A 21,375-nucleotide genomic window follows, 5' to 3' on the forward strand; every position below is an offset into this window, starting at 1 on the left:
ACCAGCGCAGGGGCTACATTTACTGTGTTGTGGTGTGACAGAAAACATTTAGACTTTTGCTCCCAGCTCCTTTTTTTTTTTTTTTTTTTTGTTGGTCCCTCACATCAAACCTCATGTGAACCCCATGAGCGCAGTGTGGGCAGAGATGGTCTCCTGCAAATAGCAGTTAGTGTGTGTGAGTGTGTTTGCCGTGGGTGCTGTGGTCTGAGGCCGAGGGGGAGAGACGGGGTCAGAGTATTTATATTCCAGAACAATCTCCTGTGTTTTGTCGCTCGCTCACATTCCGCCAGTTCAGATTTCTTTTAAATGATGGTGTCGAGACTGACGGCATTTTTGCGGTTTTCTCCCAATCTGTTTTTCTTCGCTGAAACATTGGAAATAGCAGATTTGGTTTTGAGATGGCTGGCATGTCATGCACAAACACCTACAGTACAAACACACTTTAACACACTGCTGGATACACAATTAAGCTCAGATATGTCAAATGACTGCGGTGTATGATATATGTGCTCAGCTGTAAAGTCAGACAGATTATCTGAAGGTTTGTGGAGGCTGAAGAATGTTTGTGTTAGAGCGAGAGGGCTGTAGTTTGAGTTAAAGGGGTGATCCTAAAATAACTAGATGGCCTTGTGAAAGTATGCAGCGAACCGAGGCTGCAGGAAGTGATGGATCTTTGGGACTGAATGGGAATGTATGTGACTGACTAAGATGGAGTGGTTTAGTTTGTCTGTTGTTTTCTCAACAATAAGCTTGAATGCCTTTAGCTCCATCTGTCTCAGTAAACATACTGTGGCACTACCTGTTTTACCTTTTTATCATGTCAAATATACTTAATAGTTTTGAGTGAAAGTAGCTTTTCATAAAGTTCAGTTCAGTATGGAAATCGGCTAGAGACTTTGAAATTTTGACACCCCATCTCATCAGCATCCAACACACAACCCTGCCCCCTGCAGTAAACATTTCATTTACCACTTTTCCATGAAGTATATTTTCAAAGCAGAAAAGCTGACTGACATATGATGAGGCTTTTTTTTTTTTTTTTTAAACCATGTCCTCATGACATACTGTCTCTACAAATGCGTGAATCGACTTTTTCACATGGTTCATGGTCATGATCACCATCCTCCACCCACAGAAGTCAGTCAGGAAGTGAGCGTTAACCTTGCGTTATTCATCCATCACTCAGCTCTCTGTTGCACACTCTGTCTATCAATCTTTTTTTCAGTTCACAGCCCCAAACGCTCAACACTACAGAGAGGTGCAACATTATAGATTTATTCATTTATTTATTCACTTACTTACTTACTTCAGTTTATTTTATTGGTCTCGAATATCACATGGTTTTCTCTGGAAAAGGGCAACCGGGCACACATCCATCCATTAGCTGCACCGCTTATCCTCAGAGGGTCGTTCTTCAGGTATAAGTTACCAAACAAAGAAAAATGGATTCAGTGTTACTATGTTACTATTTAAACCGCTTGAGATTAATGTGAACATTGAATATCTCTGACTCACTTGTGTTGAACCACGTGCGCTGAACCCTCACCCAATGTTAACAGTGTGTGACACTGGTGTAGCTTAGCAGTCCCTTTTTTCAGTTCTACACATGACTAACATGTTGTTAATCTCCAGTTTTAGTCATAGTGGAATTCTCACATCCCCCAGCAAGAAAAATGTTCATGAACCACTACAGTCTTGCAATAACTCTGGCCGCCATTGCATCATTTTCACAGCATGCATTTGTCTCATGCACAAATAATAAATCATGTTTTAAGAGTAACTAACATGGTGGTTGCTCTGTCCACACCCTTTGCAACGCAGTACATCTCAGCTCACTATTGAGGGCACTACAACACAGCCAGGTGTGATAAGAAGTACAACAGATTTTTAAGGTCTCAGCCCACAGAGGCCAGTGCATTAGCTCTATTTAGTAGTTAAAGTTTTGATAGAATGGAATCAGAACCGTTTATAGTGAGGAAGAGGACCTGCACAGAGGAAGGAAAGAGTTTGACATTTCTCACACATACAGCCAGCAGACACTGGTATCTCTGAATCTCCCAGCAGGCTGTGTGGGTGCACTTACAGTGTGATGATGGATCATCATTGCCCAGAGTGGGAGAGAACAGAGTCGCATGACTGAACATGTAGGCTAATGTGCGAGGGAACATTAGTGTCACCAAATTGTATTTAAACCGGTTTTACAAAACATTGAACAATGGGTTTTGATTCAGGTGGTGCTGTGGTTAGCACTGTTGCCTCACAGCAAGAAGGTCCCGGGTTCGAATCCCGGTTTGTGTGGAGTTTGCATGTTCTCCCCATGCTAGCGTGGGTTCTCTCCGGGTACTCCAGCTTCCTCCCACAATCCAAAGACATGCACATTATGTTAATTGGTAACTCTAAATTGCCCATAGGTGTGGGTGTGAGTGTGAGTGGTTGTCTGTCTGTTTGTCTTTATGTTGGCCCTGCGATTGGCTGGCGACCAGTCCAGGGTCGCCCGAAGTCAGCTGGGATAGGCTCCAGCTCCCCCGCGACCCTGATGGATAAGCGGTATAGATAATGGATGGATGGGTTTTGATTCCGATCAGAAGTGTACTGAATAGTGTGAATGCTGATGTGTTTCAGGTGGAGCAGTCCAAAGTGCTGATTAAAGAAGGAGGAGTCCAACTGACCCTCACCATTGTCGATACACCCGGGTTTGGAGATGCAGTGGACAACAGCAACTGGTGAGGAATGCTTCCATAAGCATATGCATAGTTGGATCTTACCAACTGATCACATGTTATTTATTACCTGATTTCCTCCTCATTTCTCTGCCTTGACATCCTTTCTCCGTCTCCCCAGTTGGCAGCCGGTCATAAACTACATTGATAGTAAGTGTGAGGACTTCCTGAATGCAGAGTCGAGGGTGAACCGCAGATCCATGCCAGACAACAGAGTCCACTGCTGCCTCTACTTCATAGCGCCCTCTGGACACGGGTAGGTCTGCATGCATGGTGAAGATGTAACATGATGAGAAAGATGTAACATGATTTCATTCGGGACAAAATGAGGTAATGATGGGGTAAAATGCACTATGCAACTATGACACTAATACTGTTGTTGCATTCCCCTCCATATCACATGTTTATGCCAAAAACAAATGCCATGTTGGAGCTATTGAATATTAAAACATTGACTATAGCAGCTTAAGGTTTCTTCCAAGCTCTAATTTCATGCAGAGTCATAGTTCTAAGTAGGTGAACGAAGACATTTTGATGCCAGCATTTTTAAAAGCAGCAGTTGGCAAGTGGGAGGATGGTTTTGTTCTGGTTAAGATTCTCGCTTTGTGAGTCTATTTGTATTCCAAGGTGCTATTCGCTAACACTAACCAGCATTCCTCTGTACAGGTCCACATGACAGTGCTGAGTATAATGCGTGAAATGAGCTGATGCAGTGTTTGAAAGTGAGATGAAAACCTGCATATGACTCTATGGCCTCTCTTTGGCTGGGAGGGAAAGTGTACCTTTTGCATCCAGCCTCTGGCTGCAGGCTATACTAGCTGAAGCTGAAGCAAAAGGGTGTGTGTCTGTCTGTCTGCCTGTCTGTGTGCGCATATATATGTATGTGTGTGTGTGTGCGTGTGTGTGTGTGTCAGTGCCAGCCAGTGTTTGTGACCCACAAAGGTTATATAACCCATTTCTGCTCATGCTCAGTGGAGTTCTTGCTCATCACTGAATCAGCCAATCAGAGTGGAGGCTCGGAGCAGCTCACAGACGCAGGCCTCTCATCTCAGACAAACACACTCAGTCTTCTACAGAGTGTGAATCTTGCTGTGTCTTTGTGTGTGTGTGTGCTCACTTGGCATCACTGGAACGTTCCCTGTTTGTCAGTATAGCTGCAGCACCAGCCAGTTAGAATGTGGAGCATCATCCGCTGATGCTTAGTGATGCTAAATCTGATCTACATAGATCAAAATCATCCCTGGATTGTTTCTAAATCTGCACAGATGAGTCGTATGCCAGGTGTTTAAACTTACATTCATTTGCAATAATGAATAGAATGAGCCAGAAAATGTGTGTTGATTTCTGTTAATGAGGTAAAAAAAAAAAAAAAGTGGCCTCTGTCCTTTTTAATACTGCTGTTTGATTCTGACGGCCAAAATCTGATTCTGATTTCAAGCAGCTAAACAATTTTCTGCCATAAAAAACCGTTGTTGCTCCGATCGAAACGCTGCATCGTATCCACATTCAGCCAGGACAAGAATAACACACGAGACACAGAAAATAAAGGGTTTTAACTGTAACCGCTCTTTAGAGTGTTGGCAGTGTCGGCTTTGGTCAGGACTGAAATATCTCTACATCTATTAGATGATAGCCATGAAATGAGGTGTCCCCCCCCACCCCCAGGATGGATTTTAATGACATTGGTAATCCATTAACTTTTCATCTAGCGCCATCATCAGGTCAAAATGTTTCATTTTTTACTAAGGACATCAGCTTCAGCTATACTTTGTGCTAATTAGAAAATCTCAGCATTCTCACACGCCAACTTAAAATAGTGAACCTGGTAAGAGTTATACCTGCTAAACATGTTAGCATTGTCATTATGAGCTCATTGGCATGCTGATGTTAGCATTAAGCTAACTGTACAGCATGGCTGTAGTCTTGTTTTGACCTCTGCAAGGGGAGAAATTATTTGTACAGCCTAATATGACATGAGAATAATCTCCCTAAATCACCGTGTCTCATACTTTATCAAAATAGCCTTATTTTCTTTGAGCACAGAAGGTGATATTTTAAATTTACATGCATTTATTTTATCTTTTCAAGCCGAGTGCTGCCGCTGCAATCTTTACATGTCTTTGACTGCATTCAGTTAAGATTCTTGTCAGATCGCTGTTGCCTTTCACATAACAGTAGGAGGTGGATGTCTGAAAGGAATCTAAAGCTGAACTCTACTGGAAAACAGACGCCGCTGTCTAATGGACAATATTGTATGGTTTCTGTCCAGCTTGGCACAGTGTAGCAGTAAGTGTAAGTGTACAGTCGACTTTGAATGTCAGTTTATTATGCTTCTCTGTATTTGACAGCTCTATAAACCACGATAAATGGCTGTGGCATTCCCCACTCTTGTATTCCAGGATTGTTGGTATAAATTCAAGCTAACTGTTGAGGCACTGTCAAGTCGTTAACTTCTATTTGTGCTTTTCCTGTCACTCGACAGGAATTTGCCAGGATGCAGTTCCGAAGCAGACTGATTACAGAAACTACTTTAAATCTTCTACAGCAGCTGCAGAATTGCAGTTTGCGCGCTGCTGCTTCCAAAAAGTCACTGTAAAATCTGAAGTCCTATAAATTCTGCGTTCGATAGGCAAAGCTCTGAAACATCAGCATGAAGAGCACTTCTATGCTTTATAGCCCAAGCTACCGAAGGGAAGAAAGGAAAAGTTCCAACAGCGAGCAGCGAGTGAATCACTGTCAGCATGTAGAGACAATTCATGATTTACTGTAACACTGAAAAGAAAAACATTTTGAGATCACAGCAAGTCCACCCCGGCTTTCACCGGACACTCCTGTTTTATCACCAGGCCTTCTCTGAAGCTGCCTCGTACACAGCCTGACCCCTTCTTGCTTAGTAGTTCCAACACACTCTGTCTCTGTGTCCCTCTGTGAACTACTGAACCTCCCAACAGCTGTTTTGTTGCCCTCTTTGTATTTCTGCATTCCTGGGATGACACGGACACACAAACACTCACAGAGCCATGTTTCAGGTAGCGTGCACCATATGAATGTGCATGAAGAAGAAAAAAATGCTTTTTAAATGGGTACAACCGGATACACGTAGTCAACCATGTACAGTTACATTTGGACATACACTGCCCACGCTCGCAGGCTGTTCACCAACCTCGTGCCAGACGATAGCTCTCTGCTCTCTGTGGCCACACAACTGAATACCAGTCCCATTTGTCATTCAGACAAAGATGGAGAGTCGACAGGGTCACTCCTCATCAGCCCAGCAAGACGAAACCATCAGCTGTCACCACAGAGGAACACATAAGACGAATAGTAAGCCGCACTCAGTGGCTTCTTTGTGCTTTTGCTGTGAGCCACATCTAAAATACTGTTTTGGTCGGCCCTCCTCTGGAGGCCCGCTGAACTGCATTTACTTTGAAAAGCTGCTGAGGAAGCCCACTGTGGCATTTTCTTTAGATTCAGTTAGTGTCTTTAGTCTTTAGTGTCACGCTACTCGACAGGGCCGCTGAGCCACCTGAAATTATTTGACTCTAATCAACCATGAGCCCATTTTACCTTTTCATTGAACAGTTTTCTTTAAAGGCTCAGGGATGAGGAGAGCAGAGCTTAAGCCAGCCCTCAGTGGCACAGAGACAGCTCACCAGTTGCCTGTTATATATAGAAATGTGCATTCACATTTATGAAAAAAGATTAAATTATCATTGGAGAAACAGGCAAGTGGAGAAGTGAACAATTTTAATGGCCATCTAGTTAAGCTGTGGTAAACCTGTCGAGTCTATCATACCGTCTAGTCGTTGCTCAGCCGTATGGAAAATAAATGGACCTGTCTTGCCTTATTGATGGTTTTAGTCACATATTAACCACCACCTTGTGTTTCCTTTCTGTCTGTCTCAGTCTGAAGCCGCTGGACATCGAGTTCATGAAGCGACTCCATGACAAAGTCAACGTCATCCCTCTAATTGCAAAAGCAGACACTCTCACCCCAGAGGAGTGCCAACTTTTTAAAAAACAGGTATGTGTCACGTTAACGGGATATGTGTATCTTATCATACTTACTACGAGCTGCACATACATGTAAAGCAATAGCAGACAGTTTGGGCTTTCTTCCCAAGAATTAGATGAGAGGATCGATACCACACCTGGTTTCAATCAATCAATCAGTCTTTATTTATATAGCACCAAATCACAACAGCGTTATCTCAAGACTCTTTCCATAAAGAGCAGGTCTAGACCAAACTCTTTAATTAGAGAGAGACCCAACGATTCAGGAATTCAACATTAAGGATTCAAGAATCCCCACATGAGCAGCATCAGATATTATATTAGGAAACAGTGGCAGGAAGAACTCCCCTTTAACAGGAAGAAACCTGGAACAGAACCAGGCTCAGATGTGGGCGGCTTCTGTAGGGGTCCACGTTGGGTGGAGTTTGCGTTTGGTTTCTGTGCATCATTAGCTAGAGCTTGGAGGAAATTGGCTTAGCTTAGCTTAGCATAAAGACTGGAAGCAGGTGAAAACGGCAATCCTGTCTCTGCCTAAACTGGCAAGCAACAGCTGGGCACAATGACTTCTGAGAGTCTTGCTGTCACTTTGCGATTGGCAGACAACAGCAGAGATGCAGCCTGGAAATGCTGGACTGATGGATGGCAAAAGGTTATAGTGTGTAGTCATTGCCTTCATTCTGATTTCTTTCTCCTCTCACCAGATAATGAAAGAGATACAGGAGCACAAAATCAAAATTTATGAATTCCCAGACACGGAGGACGATGAGGACAACAAGCTCATCCGAAAGATCAAGGTAATGGACCTCTTGTTAGTAATGTAAAGTGTGATTTAATGACTCCTGATTGATCACAGCAGGAAGAGAAACAGTCCAAGGTCAGTCTGTCCTTTGGTCAGTATCCAACCCCTGCAGCTGCCTCCGTTCCATTTCACTACACCTAATTGCATGAAGCTGCACTTTGTTTGCAGTATAAGAAAACTGAGTGTCTTTCCACTCCAGGAGAAGATGCCCCTGGCAGTGGTCGGCAGCAACGTGGTCATTGAGGTGAACGGCAAGAAGGTCAGAGGTCGCCAGTACCCGTGGGGCGTGGCAGAAGGTAGGTTCACTCAGGTCCACTGCTGGAAAGGAAAGGACACAGCCAAGGCCAAACTGCCAGGGCATAAAACATGAGCTAGAAAAGAAGCGTGCACATGTAGAAAATCCTCAAGGGGCAGCAATTAAGTTTTGTTTTCAGTTTTCAAGACAGACTTTTGATACACAGAACGTCAGTGCACCTCTGTCAGACAGTGTGACGCCTGTTGGAGTTTGAAGGCTGATGTGTTTAAACATGTCCGGCTGTCACAACGTTACCTCTGCGTTGATGAATGAAGCATGATGCTCCTGGGAGTGTGGGATATGGTGCATGTTTTCCACAGTGACCCCCTGTATCCACTGAATGTATTAACTACCAGTAACACAATTACTTGTCAAAATGTATTCTCAACTGGAAATGAGCTGATGAACAAAGTTAACAGTAGAATAAAGGGTTCTGCTGCCACATAGCACAACATGAGCATAATGCACCTGCTGGAACTTTGTGGGGGTAGTCTTGAAATAGATCACTCTTGGTAGATTTTCATGTTGTTTTGCTGTTTTATTAAAGTTGACTTTAACATTCGAACAATAATGCTAATAAGGTAATGCCAAGCCAACATTTCAAACAACAGTGGAGTGGTAGTTTGGTCCATTTTAAGAGATCTCTGGGATCTTGATAGTGTAAAAGTGGAGTTGAGCAGAAAACGCCTCCATGCTTTAGTTTCCAGAGGGACCCAAAATGAGCTCAGTTGAGCTCCCAGTCGTCAGCGGATGTTAGCATAAAGCTGAACAGGTTTAAACTTTTCCACGTCGTGCTGCTGAATGTGTCCTTTTGAGGCTGCAATTCTCAGAATGGTCTTCGAGGATCAGTTCCCAGTGTCTGGCAGCATGTCGCCTCTTCAGTTTTCGAGGCGTCTGAATGGAGGCTCAGCAGTGACGAGAAATCTAGGACGCAGCGAACTGACCTATAAAAACATCAGTGATGTACCTTGCATTTCAAATGCTTTACATCACGTGTACCCAAAGTAAAGAAAGAAATTAAATGGTTTTCTATGTTTTGTCTCACAATTGGGAGATGAATGAGTTCCTGAACACATCGTTCCATTTGGCAAGTATGAAGTTACCTGGCAGTTAATACATTGTGACCTTATACACCCACTTGTCTTCTCCTCAACACAAACAGACTCACATGCACACAGTCCTTTTGGTAGTGTTGGTTTTGACCCTGATAGGGATTCTGGAAAAGGGGATTAGCAGCGAGCACGGACTGACCCGACAGCACCAGAGACTTCCACACTGTCACCGTCAGCCACCATGAACTGTTGTTGCTCTTACTGGTGTCTTAGTTTTCCTCTCAGTTTTCATTTGTTTGAGTTGAGTCCTCTGAAAGATGATATACTGTATAAAGTAATAAACCTTTGTTGCTCTGTGGTTGACCGTTTATCAGTCTTTCACTTTTTCATTCTTTCTTTTCTCTCTTTTTTCTTTTTTCTTTGTCTATTCTTTTCCATGACTGACAGAGGGCATTTTTGGTAAACCAAACCATCCTTCACTTTATTTCAACCTCATTTTCTCCCCTGCTCCTCCTCCTCCCTCAGAGTGCCCCTCCAACCACCTCCGAACTCTCCACCCCTCCTTTCCCTCCACTTTTCTGTTGCTGTGCTGTCTCATCATTAGGCTGATGGTCAAACCAATGCTCGAATCAGACTTGGGCTGAATACTTAAGCTCGCCAGACAGAGAAGAACGTGAACGTATTGAAACGTGAAAATATGAATACATTTTGAAATCCAGAAGCAAAAATAAGACCAAATTCATTCATGTGTTCTCAGTAGAACGTTGGCCCCCAGTGCTCTTTGCTAACACTTATATATATTATCAGTAGTAAGAGGACCTCACTCTTATAAAGAGATTGTAGTAGCAAATATTAATATCCTTTCTCACTGAATTCAACTGATTAAATGTCAGTTGTTGCTGATGCTGTGGGCTTTTACTCTTGAATGGGATGCTTCTTGGACTGTACACACCACCATGTGATTCTGCGCATGAATTGTGTTTGTTGTGACAGTGTCCCAAACGTCTGGGTGTATTTTAACAAACACTTGAAGGACACAATCACTAATACGCTCACCGAACAGCAGTGTCATCGTACGTCTCCTACGCCCCATGTTTCTCATCGTCTATATCTCGGTAGTTAGAAGAACTAAATGTTCGTTCTCATATCATTTGGCATGAATTACAGCGTGACCGACTGACAGGGTGAGCCGCTATAAGCACATTTTAGTTCAGTTTGTAGCAAAACAGTCTCACCATTGCATAGTTTGTCCACTGGAGATTATTAAAAAAAAATAAAACTCCCTCAGTGTGTGGAGCAAAACAGTCAGTCTTTACTGCTATGACTTTAAATGACTACACTAAGTTTTAGAGCTGCAGAAGTTTTTCTTTTTCACACTTGGACATTAACAGTTGCAGCACACAGAAGCCCTCACCGATTCAGGCCCAGCTGAAGGGAAGATGTTCGTCCTTATACCTCAGGAGTAATGAAACATGCTTCTCAGTCATCGTAGTGTATGCGAGGTGTTACTGTGGGGCACACGGGGCCAGTCGTCCTCTGGGCTGACACATGAATGAATTCTTGTCTTTGCTTTTATGCCTTCACTCGATAGCCCGCAAGAAAATCTTTCCAAAACCTCACTGCTTGTTTTTTAAAGGATAACCCCGGTTTATCACAACGTGAGTCTTATTTTGATAGGTTTGACTATAAGCGACAATTGTGGACTCACAATAGTAATGACTGAGATCTGGGAACAAGGTGACGTCACCGCAGTGAAGTCTGACAACGAAAGAAACTCAAGCAGTCAGGCAGGTTTTAAACAGGCCAACAGTGCAGTCAGATTATCGAAACCACATTATTAGGAGGTGAAAGTTGACGCACATAAGATGTTGCTTGTAATCCCTTACTGAAGATGAAAACAGCGTGCGCACAACTACAGCAGGCACAGTAGGTCAAATAGTTTGGGTCCGCTGGGGGTTTGATTGAAACCCGTCTGACTGCTTGTGTTTCAGACGTCTTTTTAGTGAAATCACGGTGTCTCCAGATCTCAGCAGTCAAGTACGGCCAAGGTTGTAATAAACAGGAATTATCCTGCAAGGTGCGTTTGATGAGGTTTAGTTAACGCCAATTTAAGATTCTGTCTGGTGTCCTCAGCAGGTTTAAAGCTTTTACACGTCCACGGTTCTGTCCCAGGTCTGATGCTGTGAATAGTCATGGAGGAAACTAGAGGCTGTTTGGTGCCGAGGCTTCAGCTGCAATAGAGATATCACTCTAATACTGTGGTTCCCTTCTTTGCTCCAATGGTGCCACATACAGCAGTACCGTCTAATTACGCCTCACCGCATGATTCAGCTCTTTACGCCGTGAGTTGAGTTGAGCGTGTTGGTGCAGGGTGAGAACGGTGTACGGGCCGCGCTGTATCGCTGGACCAAGGACTGGGATCCATCATCCTAACGCATCGCTTATAGGTTCATCTTAGGTTCATGAGCAGTTAATGGCGAGTTAGTGTTTTCCAAAAAACTCATCAAGGTAACACGTGGCTTGGTATCATGAATTTGTACTCATTAGCATACCTGGAATTTTAATGTAAGAATTTTAACATCGAAACACACTGTTTGCGAAAAATCCTACACACACACACACACTCATTTATGCATGTTTCAGATAAACAGCTGTGTGCTCTTGATTCATTAAACCAATGCAGTTCATCTTCATGGCCTAAATACACGCTGCTAATAGATAAAGCTGGCTCAAAACACCTGATGGACTTAGACAATGTTGCATTCAAGTGCATGACAGACGAGGAAGTAAAACTATTTTGATATTTAAAAAAATAAACAGTGTACATCAGGTATTTTCTGCCATTCATCAATAAATAAGATCTGTATACTATTAGTTTAACTTTTTTTTTTTTTCCTATGACCCTTGACCCCACTTAGCTCCTCCACTTATTCCCTCATTGAGACTTGCACCCCCAGCTGGTCATGCATAGATCCTCATTTAATAATTATCCCTCCAACCACCACACTCCCTCCACACGCCCTGCATTCTTTAGCCAGTCAGCTTGGACACATGGTGTTGATCCGGGCCAAATCTGGGCTGAATCTGGGCCAAACATAGGCCAATTCTGGACTCGAACCGGGCCAAGACTGAGCCATAACATACCCAGCTGCTCCAGACCCAGATTTAGCCCCTGCTGGGCGCAGACAGTAACTGAAAAACCGTACCCCCCTCCCCTCCGTCAGAGTTCCCTCCTCTAGAAGAGACGGGAGGTCAGTGGCTGGCTTTGGAGGCCAAGGGGCGAGACTGCATAAGTTTCATCAATGGTAAGGTGTCCTCCTTATTCGCTCCCCTGATGATGATTGACTGCCAGTGGGGTGGAGGCTAACCAATAAGGAGCAGCTTTATTTACTGAAGAGGAGGAGGCCGGAGACCCATCACATACATCCTCAGCAGCAGTTTATCTGCGGTCCTTTTCCAGAATCCCGTCTGACCATGTAACCATGTCTTTGTTGTCAAGATGAAAACTCACAGTCATCCTACTGTACCACGTTGAAACGAGACCAACTCTGTTTCGTGTTGTCTGACCGAGAGCTCTTGTTTGTTCTAACTATGTGACGTCTGTGAGGCCCAACGGTGGCAGGCTGTGATCAGATAGGAGGCTTTTTTTCTCGGGCTGAAACACAAAAATCATTCAAACAGAGCAGGTCACATCATTCTCACCGATATGCAGCGAAGTGGGAAGTACCGGTGCTACATGTTCACACAAGGCTCAGCAGTCTCCTCAACAACTAATTCTTTTTCTTTTTCCTTCTTTTTCGTATTATTAAAAAGATGCACTAATCAGTGTTTTTATGTTAAAAGCCGGTTCAGTGACTAAAAGGAATGGGCTCACTCGTAGTGATGAACCCTGCAGCTGCCCTCACCTCTATGAAGCCTTTTAGTGTCTGTCCGCTCATTGTTTTAGTTTCGTGGCTCCAACTTTAATGTACAGTCTCACTGGACTCATTATTATTGCTTTTAGCAGCCGTGTTTGCAGTGTGGTGCTCGTACCTCAAGAGATCCAATGTCTGTCAGTGCTGCTTTGAGCTTTAGGCATGTTAGCGGGATGACTGACTGACCGGTGTCTTAGCCTACCACGCTGAGGGCTCAAACATGCTTAATGTAGTGCAGCATGTGCCCTCTCCTCTGCTTATGCATTCAGGCCATCAGCCACCATTAAGTGTTGCACATCTGGTGCACCTTTTGATTGTTGACTGACTAAAGTCTTGGAAATACTTAAGTGGTCTGTGCACGGTCCGCGCTGTCTCTGTGGGTCTTTATAAGTAAAGTAGCAGGCATTACAGGATGTGTTGGAAACCCTAAACGCCACACACTCTTGAAAAAGCCGGCCTATAGCTACATTTGCAGCTAGTAATAATAAAATCAAACTACTGACCGAGCGAATACAGAAATACATCTTTTAAATCCACACTCAAAAATTGCCTATAAAAATTTGTCAGTGATTTCACACACACACACACACACACACACACTACATGTTTTTGTACAGCCTGTTCTACAGAGAACATTTGCGTACTTCTCAAATCATACGAAAGGAGTGCTTAAACTACGCGGAAGAAGTGCGTACCAGCCCTGTCTGCTGCTGAAGGTGGACCCCAGCGTGTCCGCTGACTCCACAGCTCTTCAGCTGAGACACGTTGGCGTGAAGCTCCAACACGCCGCCTGTTGTAGGTGCAAACTGTTGCAGCCCAACCTGACGAAAACCGAATGATAGCCACCTGCTCACATTAAAATTGTCCTATGTGATCATGGCCTGACGTCCCTCTGTCCCTTTTTTGTTTTCCGTTCGTGTGCTGCTACAGTGTCTCCTTTTACTGGCTGCACCTGAACACACCTTCCTCTCAGTGTGCCCTTCCCGTTATAACAGACGAATGAATGCTCTTGACATAACGTGTGTGTTTGTGCCACGAGGGCTCCGTACAGCTTCTATCTTTTAATCTTTTTTTTTTTTTTTTTGTCTTCGCATGTGAATAACACAGCTGTTAGGATCTCACTCATCACAGACACAGTAACGTGTGTTCCTGCTGGGACTGCCTGTCAGTGTGCACACAGAGCCAGAGACAGTTATTAACCCAGTAAATCTGCTCCATTCAGACTCCCTTACAGTTATTTAGCACATGGAAGACAGTTATACTGTAAGTGCAGGAAGAAGCTCTCATACTCATGTCTGCAGTGTACTTCTAGCTCATTTGCCTTGAGACCAAATAATGATTCCTCTGATTATTCCTATGAAACGTGTTCATGTGTAGTAATTTTGATGTGCGTGTGTCTCTCTCTCCCTCCCCCCTCTGTTGTCTTTGCTCTCCCTGTGTGTTTCAGTGGAGAACGGGGAACACTGCGACTTCACTGTGCTACGCAACATGCTGATCAGGTGAGGCTGATCAGAGATTTCCTAAACTCAATCTAAAGACTCTGATTTGATTTCTAACCCGATGATGAATGACAGATTTCCTCTAATGCTGCATTAGTTGACAGCACACGCATCATGTTGTCTCTGATGCTGAAGTAATAATAGTCCAAATGTAATACATGTTCTATTCATTCTTCTGGTGTTCTATTCCTCATCCTCTGGCGTTCACTACCTGGTTTCCTTCTTCTCTTTCCACCCGTTCCATAGGACCCATATGCAGGATCTGAAGGACGTCACCAACAATGTGCATTATGAGAATTACCGCAGTAAGAAACTCGCCGCCGTCACCTGTAATGGCGTGGACACCTCCAAGACCAAGGGACAGCTCACCAAGTACTCCTCATTTACTAAACTACCATATCCTTCTTTTCAATAACAGAGAACACAGGACTTTAGATGTGGAGAAATGACTAACGCAGCTTTTTGACACACAGCCTTTATTACATACAGTAACGTATTCTTACTGTGATGACTTACTCATTTTTTTCTATTAAATACTAATGGTGAACAAATTACAACTAATAAGTAACCTGTGTCTTTGCCGTGGTCAACAGGAGTCCCCTGGCACAGATGGAGGAGGAGCGCAGGGAGCACGTGATGAAAATGAAGAAGATGGAGGCAGAAATGGAACAGGTCTTTGAGATGAAGGTCAAGGAGAAAAAACAAAAATTGAAAGATTCAGAGGCTGAGGTGGGTCTGAGGACGTGTGTTCTTACACCTCAAAAGTTACTAATAAATTCTTTACACCTTTGGCCACCAGGCATTTCTTTCATTCTAACTGGCTGGCAGGTGTCCAGATGCTCATTTCTAGTAAGCTGGCTGCATAATAAGGTTTCTGTGATGCAGGTGTTTGTTTTCCATTTTAATTTAGTGCAACAGTATTAAACTGTAGGAAATAGAAAAATAAACTTTAAGACAAAAGAAGTGTGAGGCTTCGCTAAAGAGCTCGAAGCTATACTTATTAACATAATCGTTCAAGTGTGGAAGGAGCCTGTGTGGTTATTTTGTGTGACCACTGAGCACTCTGTGACAAGTGAACAAAAAAAGCTAGTGCTGTAAGTAGACCAAGGCTTTCTTCTTTGTCAGATGCTAAAAGATGTGATTTCACACTCCCAGTATTTGCGCCGCACTGAAGCTGCAGCCTACAGACGTGGTTAAGAGCTGCAGGAAAGGGAGTGAAGAGAAATGTGACCAAAACTACACAGATAATAGAGATGAGGGGAAGTTGCAAGTAAGAGTGAGAGAAAGCAATAGTGGAGCTTTTTCTGCCACAGAGAATGTGTCAGGATTTTTAGAATTCCTAGCACAGGCCTGTGAAATGGTGCGTGCACCTCAGAATAAGAGAAAGCAAGAACAAAAACTAGTGGCACATTAGTGAATGATAGCGATTGTAGGCTAATCACCCTTTGTCGATCACTCCAGCTGTCGCTTGCTGAGTTTAAATACAGTGAGCATCTAATGTGTTGACCCTCAGCTGGAGCGACGCCACGAACAGATGAAAAGGAACTTGGAGGCGCAGTACAAAGAGCTGGAGGAGAAGAGGCGAGTGTTTGAGGATGAGAAGGCCAACTGGGAGGCTCAGCAGAGAATCCTGGAGCAGCAGAAACTGGACGCCTCAAAGTTAGTAATCCTCACACTCAGGAACAGCAGCCCGACTGTTTGAAACACACACTACTCACAAAAAGTTAGAGATATTCCACTTTCAGGTGAAATATATGGAAAATGTAAAAAAGTGAATGCTACAGTGATATTATATCATGAAAGTAGGACATTTAAGTAGAAGCATGCACTGGTAGTTTTATTCATCTTAAACAATTTATTTGAAGAAAATCTACCAACAGTGGTAGGTATACCACAACAAAACATTTTCAGTGGCTCAATAAATTGGGACGTGGCCAAAGGACGTCCACTCCTCTCCTTTCTGTGACTCTTCCAGTCTCTGTATCACTGTTCCAACCTCCTGATGACACTCTGTGACCCTCTAAGCTCAGTGAACACCTCCATCTGAGGACTTCCTGTTTGAAGCCTCCAGTGTTGAGGTGCTGCTGATCAACTGTTAGGTGTCGTCTTGGTCTCATGATGTCAGAATGTGAACAGCAGGATGAGGAGGACTGTTTAAATACCAATTCTAACTGAAGCAGGAAATGTATTGGTGGATTCATGGATCAAACCTGTTGTGAATGTTGCTGTTAAGCTTCTTGTTAGAGAACAGCAGCTGGTGCAGAAAGTACTGAGACACTGAACAGTTGGACATGTGCATTCAAAGGTTTAGAGAAGGTCACATTAAGTTCACCTGGAAAGGTTAGAATGCATTTTAGGTTCATCCTGAGATTTCACCTGAAGGCTGAATATCCCTGACTTTTTGTGAGTAGTGTATGGTAGCATGTTTTTTTCGAAACGACGTTAACCGCCATTAGCTGGACATTGTTATTGCTGTGACACATTTCATTTCTAACATTCACTTACAGAACCTTCCACCTTCACTGCCTTGTAAAGTTGCCAGTGTGACACGCTGCAAAATCTTTACAACTTCTCCTCATTGGGCACAAAATCTAAAATGCAAATACATTTAACACGTTTAAAGAAATACATTTAAATATAGACCAATAGAGTTTTTAAGCGGTCATCCCAGCTGACACATGCATGGACATATGAAACATTACAAAGTAATACTGATACTCACCGAGTGCAAAAGTCAATGTTTCTGCACCAGAGCAGCAGACGGCCTCCTCCTTCACGTCTCAAGTATTTTAGTCGGGACACATTGTGCGTTTTGTTTGGTTGTTTTTAAGTAATAACTGTATGGCAATGCCATAAATCACTGACTTTGACATAAAATGTGAAAGAAATGACTTTGAAAAGCACCCGTATGGTTTAGGTAAACTGGAGTTTCATGTGTGCTGCTCAGAACAATGAAAAAGTCCGTTTTCGAGGGGGAATAAATAGATTGATAGTAAAAATGCTTTGTTCACATTTGTTGTGATGATGAAGTAATGGTGTCGCTCTTCTTGTTTCTCACACAGGACGATGGAAAAGAACAAGAAGAAAGGAAAGATCTTTTGAAGAGAAGCCCGACCTGTTCCATCAGTTTGACATTAACACATTTTTTTTCTTCATCCCCCTGAAGTTCATATCTACTGTGGCCCTCAGAACACACACACACACACACACACACACACACACACACACAAACACACAAACAGATCTAGCATCCCATGACATTCCTCTTTGTTCCATTTAACGTGCACCACGCGTGACATGGATGCCATTTACCCACATATACACACAAATGCCCACATGCTCGTCTCTCTGCAGGGTTTCACTTTAGCTGTTGGAACCTTTTTTTCTTTCATGGGGAATGCATGTTTTTGTGAAATTATATTTTCCTATATTTCCTGACAAAGAGGAGAAGCCTGAGTTCCTCTGAGCTACAGTATGGAGTTAACACATGGCAGGGACCATGCATAGCCATTTGTACACATGTAGTAGTTGTATGTTCTCTACATATTCCATAGATCTGCAGATAGACGTCCTATCCCTCTCCTCGACGCTCCTCTTTCTTTTAATGTTCTCCAAAATGTAACACAAGCGTAAACACATTGAAGCAGCCAGTCACAAAGACGTCTTTGAGAGTGTGTTAGCAGAAGGGAGAGTGTATGTGAGCGAAGGTGACTATCAAGGTGGCAGCTGGGGGGGCACCGGTGGAATGGAGGCCCGGTCTCATCAGGAAGTGGCACGGCGGAGTGAATCAGTGAGTCGAAGCTTGGTGATGTAGGGCCGCTTAATAAACTGGTCAGCTAGCCATGAACATGCTGAACACGCTAGCACCATTAAGTCACAATAGCTTTTTTTAAGTTGGTTCTGTTTCCCACAGCTGGGCCCTTTCATTTTTTTCCATTTACGAAACTTATTTTCCTAAAAAAGTGTTGCCCGAAAACAAAAACAAAAAAAAGAACCCAACCATTCCTCTTTTGTACAGCAGTTTACACTCCAACATGGGGAATTAAATGAAAGTAGCGACTATAGCCTCCTCTATTTTGGACCCAAAGGTCTGTACTTGTCACGACGGCTTGCTGTCGATCAACAGTGAAAATCCTTCACTAAACTCGACATGACCCCCACCCCCCCACCCCCCCACCCCGCAGGCCAATCCACTGATCACAATGTTGCTATTTTAGATGGAGATGAGACCGGGCTGCAGTGACGGGTGTGTGTATGAGCAGGTGTGTTTTATGAGATGCTGTGTCGTAGATGAGGTCCTAGATCCAGTCTGATGTGAAGCAGACAGGCGGCAGAGGGGAGATGAGAACCGTGCGTGTTACAGCAGCCAGAATATTGTCATTGCGGTGTGTGTTTCCTATTTAAATAGAAGACAATATGCAAAAGCCTAATCGGTGTGTGCAACTTTACAGGTTCCAGTGATTACAAAGATGTTTTATATTGTGACGTAAGTGATGGGTGTTGTCATAGACTTGAACCCTGATGTTCAGCTATTTTCTGATCTTTTCCCTCCGTGTATAACCGCCACAGGGGACAATGCGCTAAAAAGCCGAAATATTCCTTTTAACCTTCCTTCATCCGTGGACTCTCCAGAAAGACAGCTGTCAACAAACGATCACTCCTCTGCTGTTCTCAGTTAGAACATGTGAAGTCCAGATGCGAGTCAGTTCAGAGTCACAGAGCGGTGAGCTGCGCCACATTCAAACCTTTTAATATACCTTTCCAAGAGTTGTCATGTTTTATTTTCATATGATGATGATATTGATAATACTATATGTACGGTTGAAGAACAACTCCCTAAATCCCCTGTAGTTTTCTTAAACAGCTCCTAGATTAATCTGTTATTTTAGTATCGTTTTTTTCAGACTATTTCTTCATGATTAAAGCAAAAATGCTAAAGGGACAAACCTTCCACCTTCAGCACATGAAACATTACCTGTTCATGATGGGGATGCATATATTGTGTACATACTGGAGGCTGCTCGATGGCCTTTTTTTGTTTTGTTTTTTCAGAATATTATATGCCAGGAATAACAATAAAACTTGTCTTAAGAATCCATGAATACATTTACACACACACACACACACACACACACAGTATACACATATGCCAATGAGTACACCCTCTCAGGACCTGGATCTATTATGCTCTATTTTCTCTTCAAGTCCAGAGAAAAGCAACTCTATGGTCCTACAAGTTAAACAAAATGTTTTTTTTCTTCTCCTTTGAACTGCTTGTGAACCACACCCATTCCAATAACAGCAAGTTACATTAGAAATAAGTTTAGGTGGATTTTTTTTTTTTTTTTTTGTAATATTTTCTTTTTTTATATGTACACTGTTTTCTGCTTCTCTACTTTGTTTTATTATGTGTTCTGTCTCTAACTGTACATGGTTAATATTAAAGTTGACATGGTTATGCTTTAACTCCCAACGTGTGCATGTATTCTTCCACACACACACTAAGTGAGTTAATCGGATAAGGATTCATAAAAACAGTATTTACAATAATCCTAAAAAAGTAGTTTCAGTCTTAAAGACGGTTCATGTACGTCACTGCGGATCTGCTGATGCTCGCCTGTCTGTGCTGTCTGCAGCGATCCACTCTTAGTACTGACAGACTTTACATGTACATTATACACGTTCTCATGTGTACTACGCCTGGTGACTCACCACTGCTCTGATGATGTGATTAAACAACCCACTGCAGGCCAGTCAGTATTCTACATGCTCAGATCAGTGCCCAATGTCAAGGTTGCTTAGGTAAATGATCTAAGTCAACATACTTCACTGCTTTATAGATACACATCATCAGATGGACATCAAACAAGCAAGTTTCAACCTCAAAATGGATTTGTTAGGAGCGATCACTACAGGTTTCCCCACCATCACCGTTCTTTATTTTCTTCCAGCTGAGAGCAGCTCCTCCCCTTTTTCACACACTGTGGTTTCAGCACACTAAATTTGTCGCTTTTCCAAGGTGAGCACTTTAGAAACTACATTCATAAGATGCTTGGAGTTAGTATGTAGTGTGGTTTTGTGGCGTAATGATGTTTGATCCCGTCCTTCCCATCTTCTCCTCCTGTTCACCCTGTTCTAAGCTCCTCCTGTCATATCAGAACTAGCAGTCCGAACCTGAACACCCGCCTCCCGTCTTTCTGCATGACCTGTTCCATTTTCCCTCCGCATATACACAATACCAGACTCTACAAACTCTGGCTCAGCCATCCTCTGTTTGTCTCACTTTCGACCATTTGGCTGCCTTTCTGCTAACAGAAAAGAGAATGAATGAACACCAGAACCAGACAACATCAGCTGTGTGTGAACACCAGACCACAACCAGCAATGGACTGGATAGAGGCCAAAGTGCATCGACCCGGCTGAAGGAAGCCTTCAACCTTTAAACAGGGACAGCAGACATAACTTCCCCACCAAACACAACATAGTCTGTCGCAGACAATGCAAATGTATTGTATTGATTAAGATGTGGTATGGATTGATGAAGATATAACACAGTGGTTTAGTTTAACAGGAGTGGTGATCAAATATCAAAGGTAACCGGAATATGTAACCAAATATCTCATTTTACACTCTGTTGTTAAAACATGCAGTAAGAGGAAAGCAGAATCTAAAGGTATAAAATGGAGTGAATACTCTGTTTCTAAAAAATTGTATGGAGGAAGAATCAGACCCTAATGGTGTCAGTAGGAGGTGCTGTAGGATAAAGAGAAATAACAACTGCCCAGTGAAAACTCCCCGGGTATGTCACAGTGATCAGGTCAAATTAAGGCCAGAGGGGCAAACTCCTTGTAAAGTGTGGTATATTCTGATTGGCAGATGCAGGGGGGGCACGCAGATGAGATCATTCTGCTGATTTTGGGCTACAAAACAAGGGGCCGTTGCATTGTGTGAACGTCAGAGCGTCTCTGGCTTTGTTGTCCACAGTAGACCTCTACTGCGCTGAACTCTGAAGTCTCCCGGCGCCTGTTTGGAAGATTGACTCTTTGGTTTTTGACACTTGAACTAACGATGAACTTGGAAGG

The 21,375-nt window shown here is 43.2% G+C and overlaps 1 protein-coding gene across 3 annotated transcripts in view; it reads left to right on the forward strand.

Annotated features, from left to right (window-relative positions):
- septin15 (septin 15) overlaps positions 1-19,736 on the forward strand; it is a 45,332-nt gene extending 25,596 nt beyond the window's left edge. For all 3 annotated transcript variants that reach the window (XM_070830158.1, XM_070830160.1, XM_070830159.1), the window contains 10 exons: positions 2,623-2,723; positions 2,842-2,976; positions 6,627-6,744; positions 7,436-7,528; positions 7,733-7,829; positions 14,242-14,293; positions 14,540-14,665; positions 14,887-15,022; positions 15,807-15,952; positions 17,356-19,736. In XM_070830158.1, the coding sequence (XP_070686259.1) occupies positions 2,623-2,723; positions 2,842-2,976; positions 6,627-6,744; positions 7,436-7,528; positions 7,733-7,829; positions 14,242-14,293; positions 14,540-14,665; positions 14,887-15,022; positions 15,807-15,952; positions 17,356-17,395 (1,044 nt within the window). In that variant the 3' untranslated portion in view covers positions 17,396-19,736. The remainder of the gene's footprint in view (positions 1-2,622; positions 2,724-2,841; positions 2,977-6,626; positions 6,745-7,435; positions 7,529-7,732; positions 7,830-14,241; positions 14,294-14,539; positions 14,666-14,886; positions 15,023-15,806; positions 15,953-17,355) is intronic.
- The last annotated feature ends 1,639 nt before the right edge of the window (positions 19,737-21,375 follow it).

This window comes from Pempheris klunzingeri, chromosome 5, assembly GCF_042242105.1.
Source record: "Pempheris klunzingeri isolate RE-2024b chromosome 5, fPemKlu1.hap1, whole genome shotgun sequence".
Classification (NCBI taxonomy): domain Eukaryota; kingdom Metazoa; phylum Chordata; class Actinopteri; order Acropomatiformes; family Pempheridae; genus Pempheris; species Pempheris klunzingeri.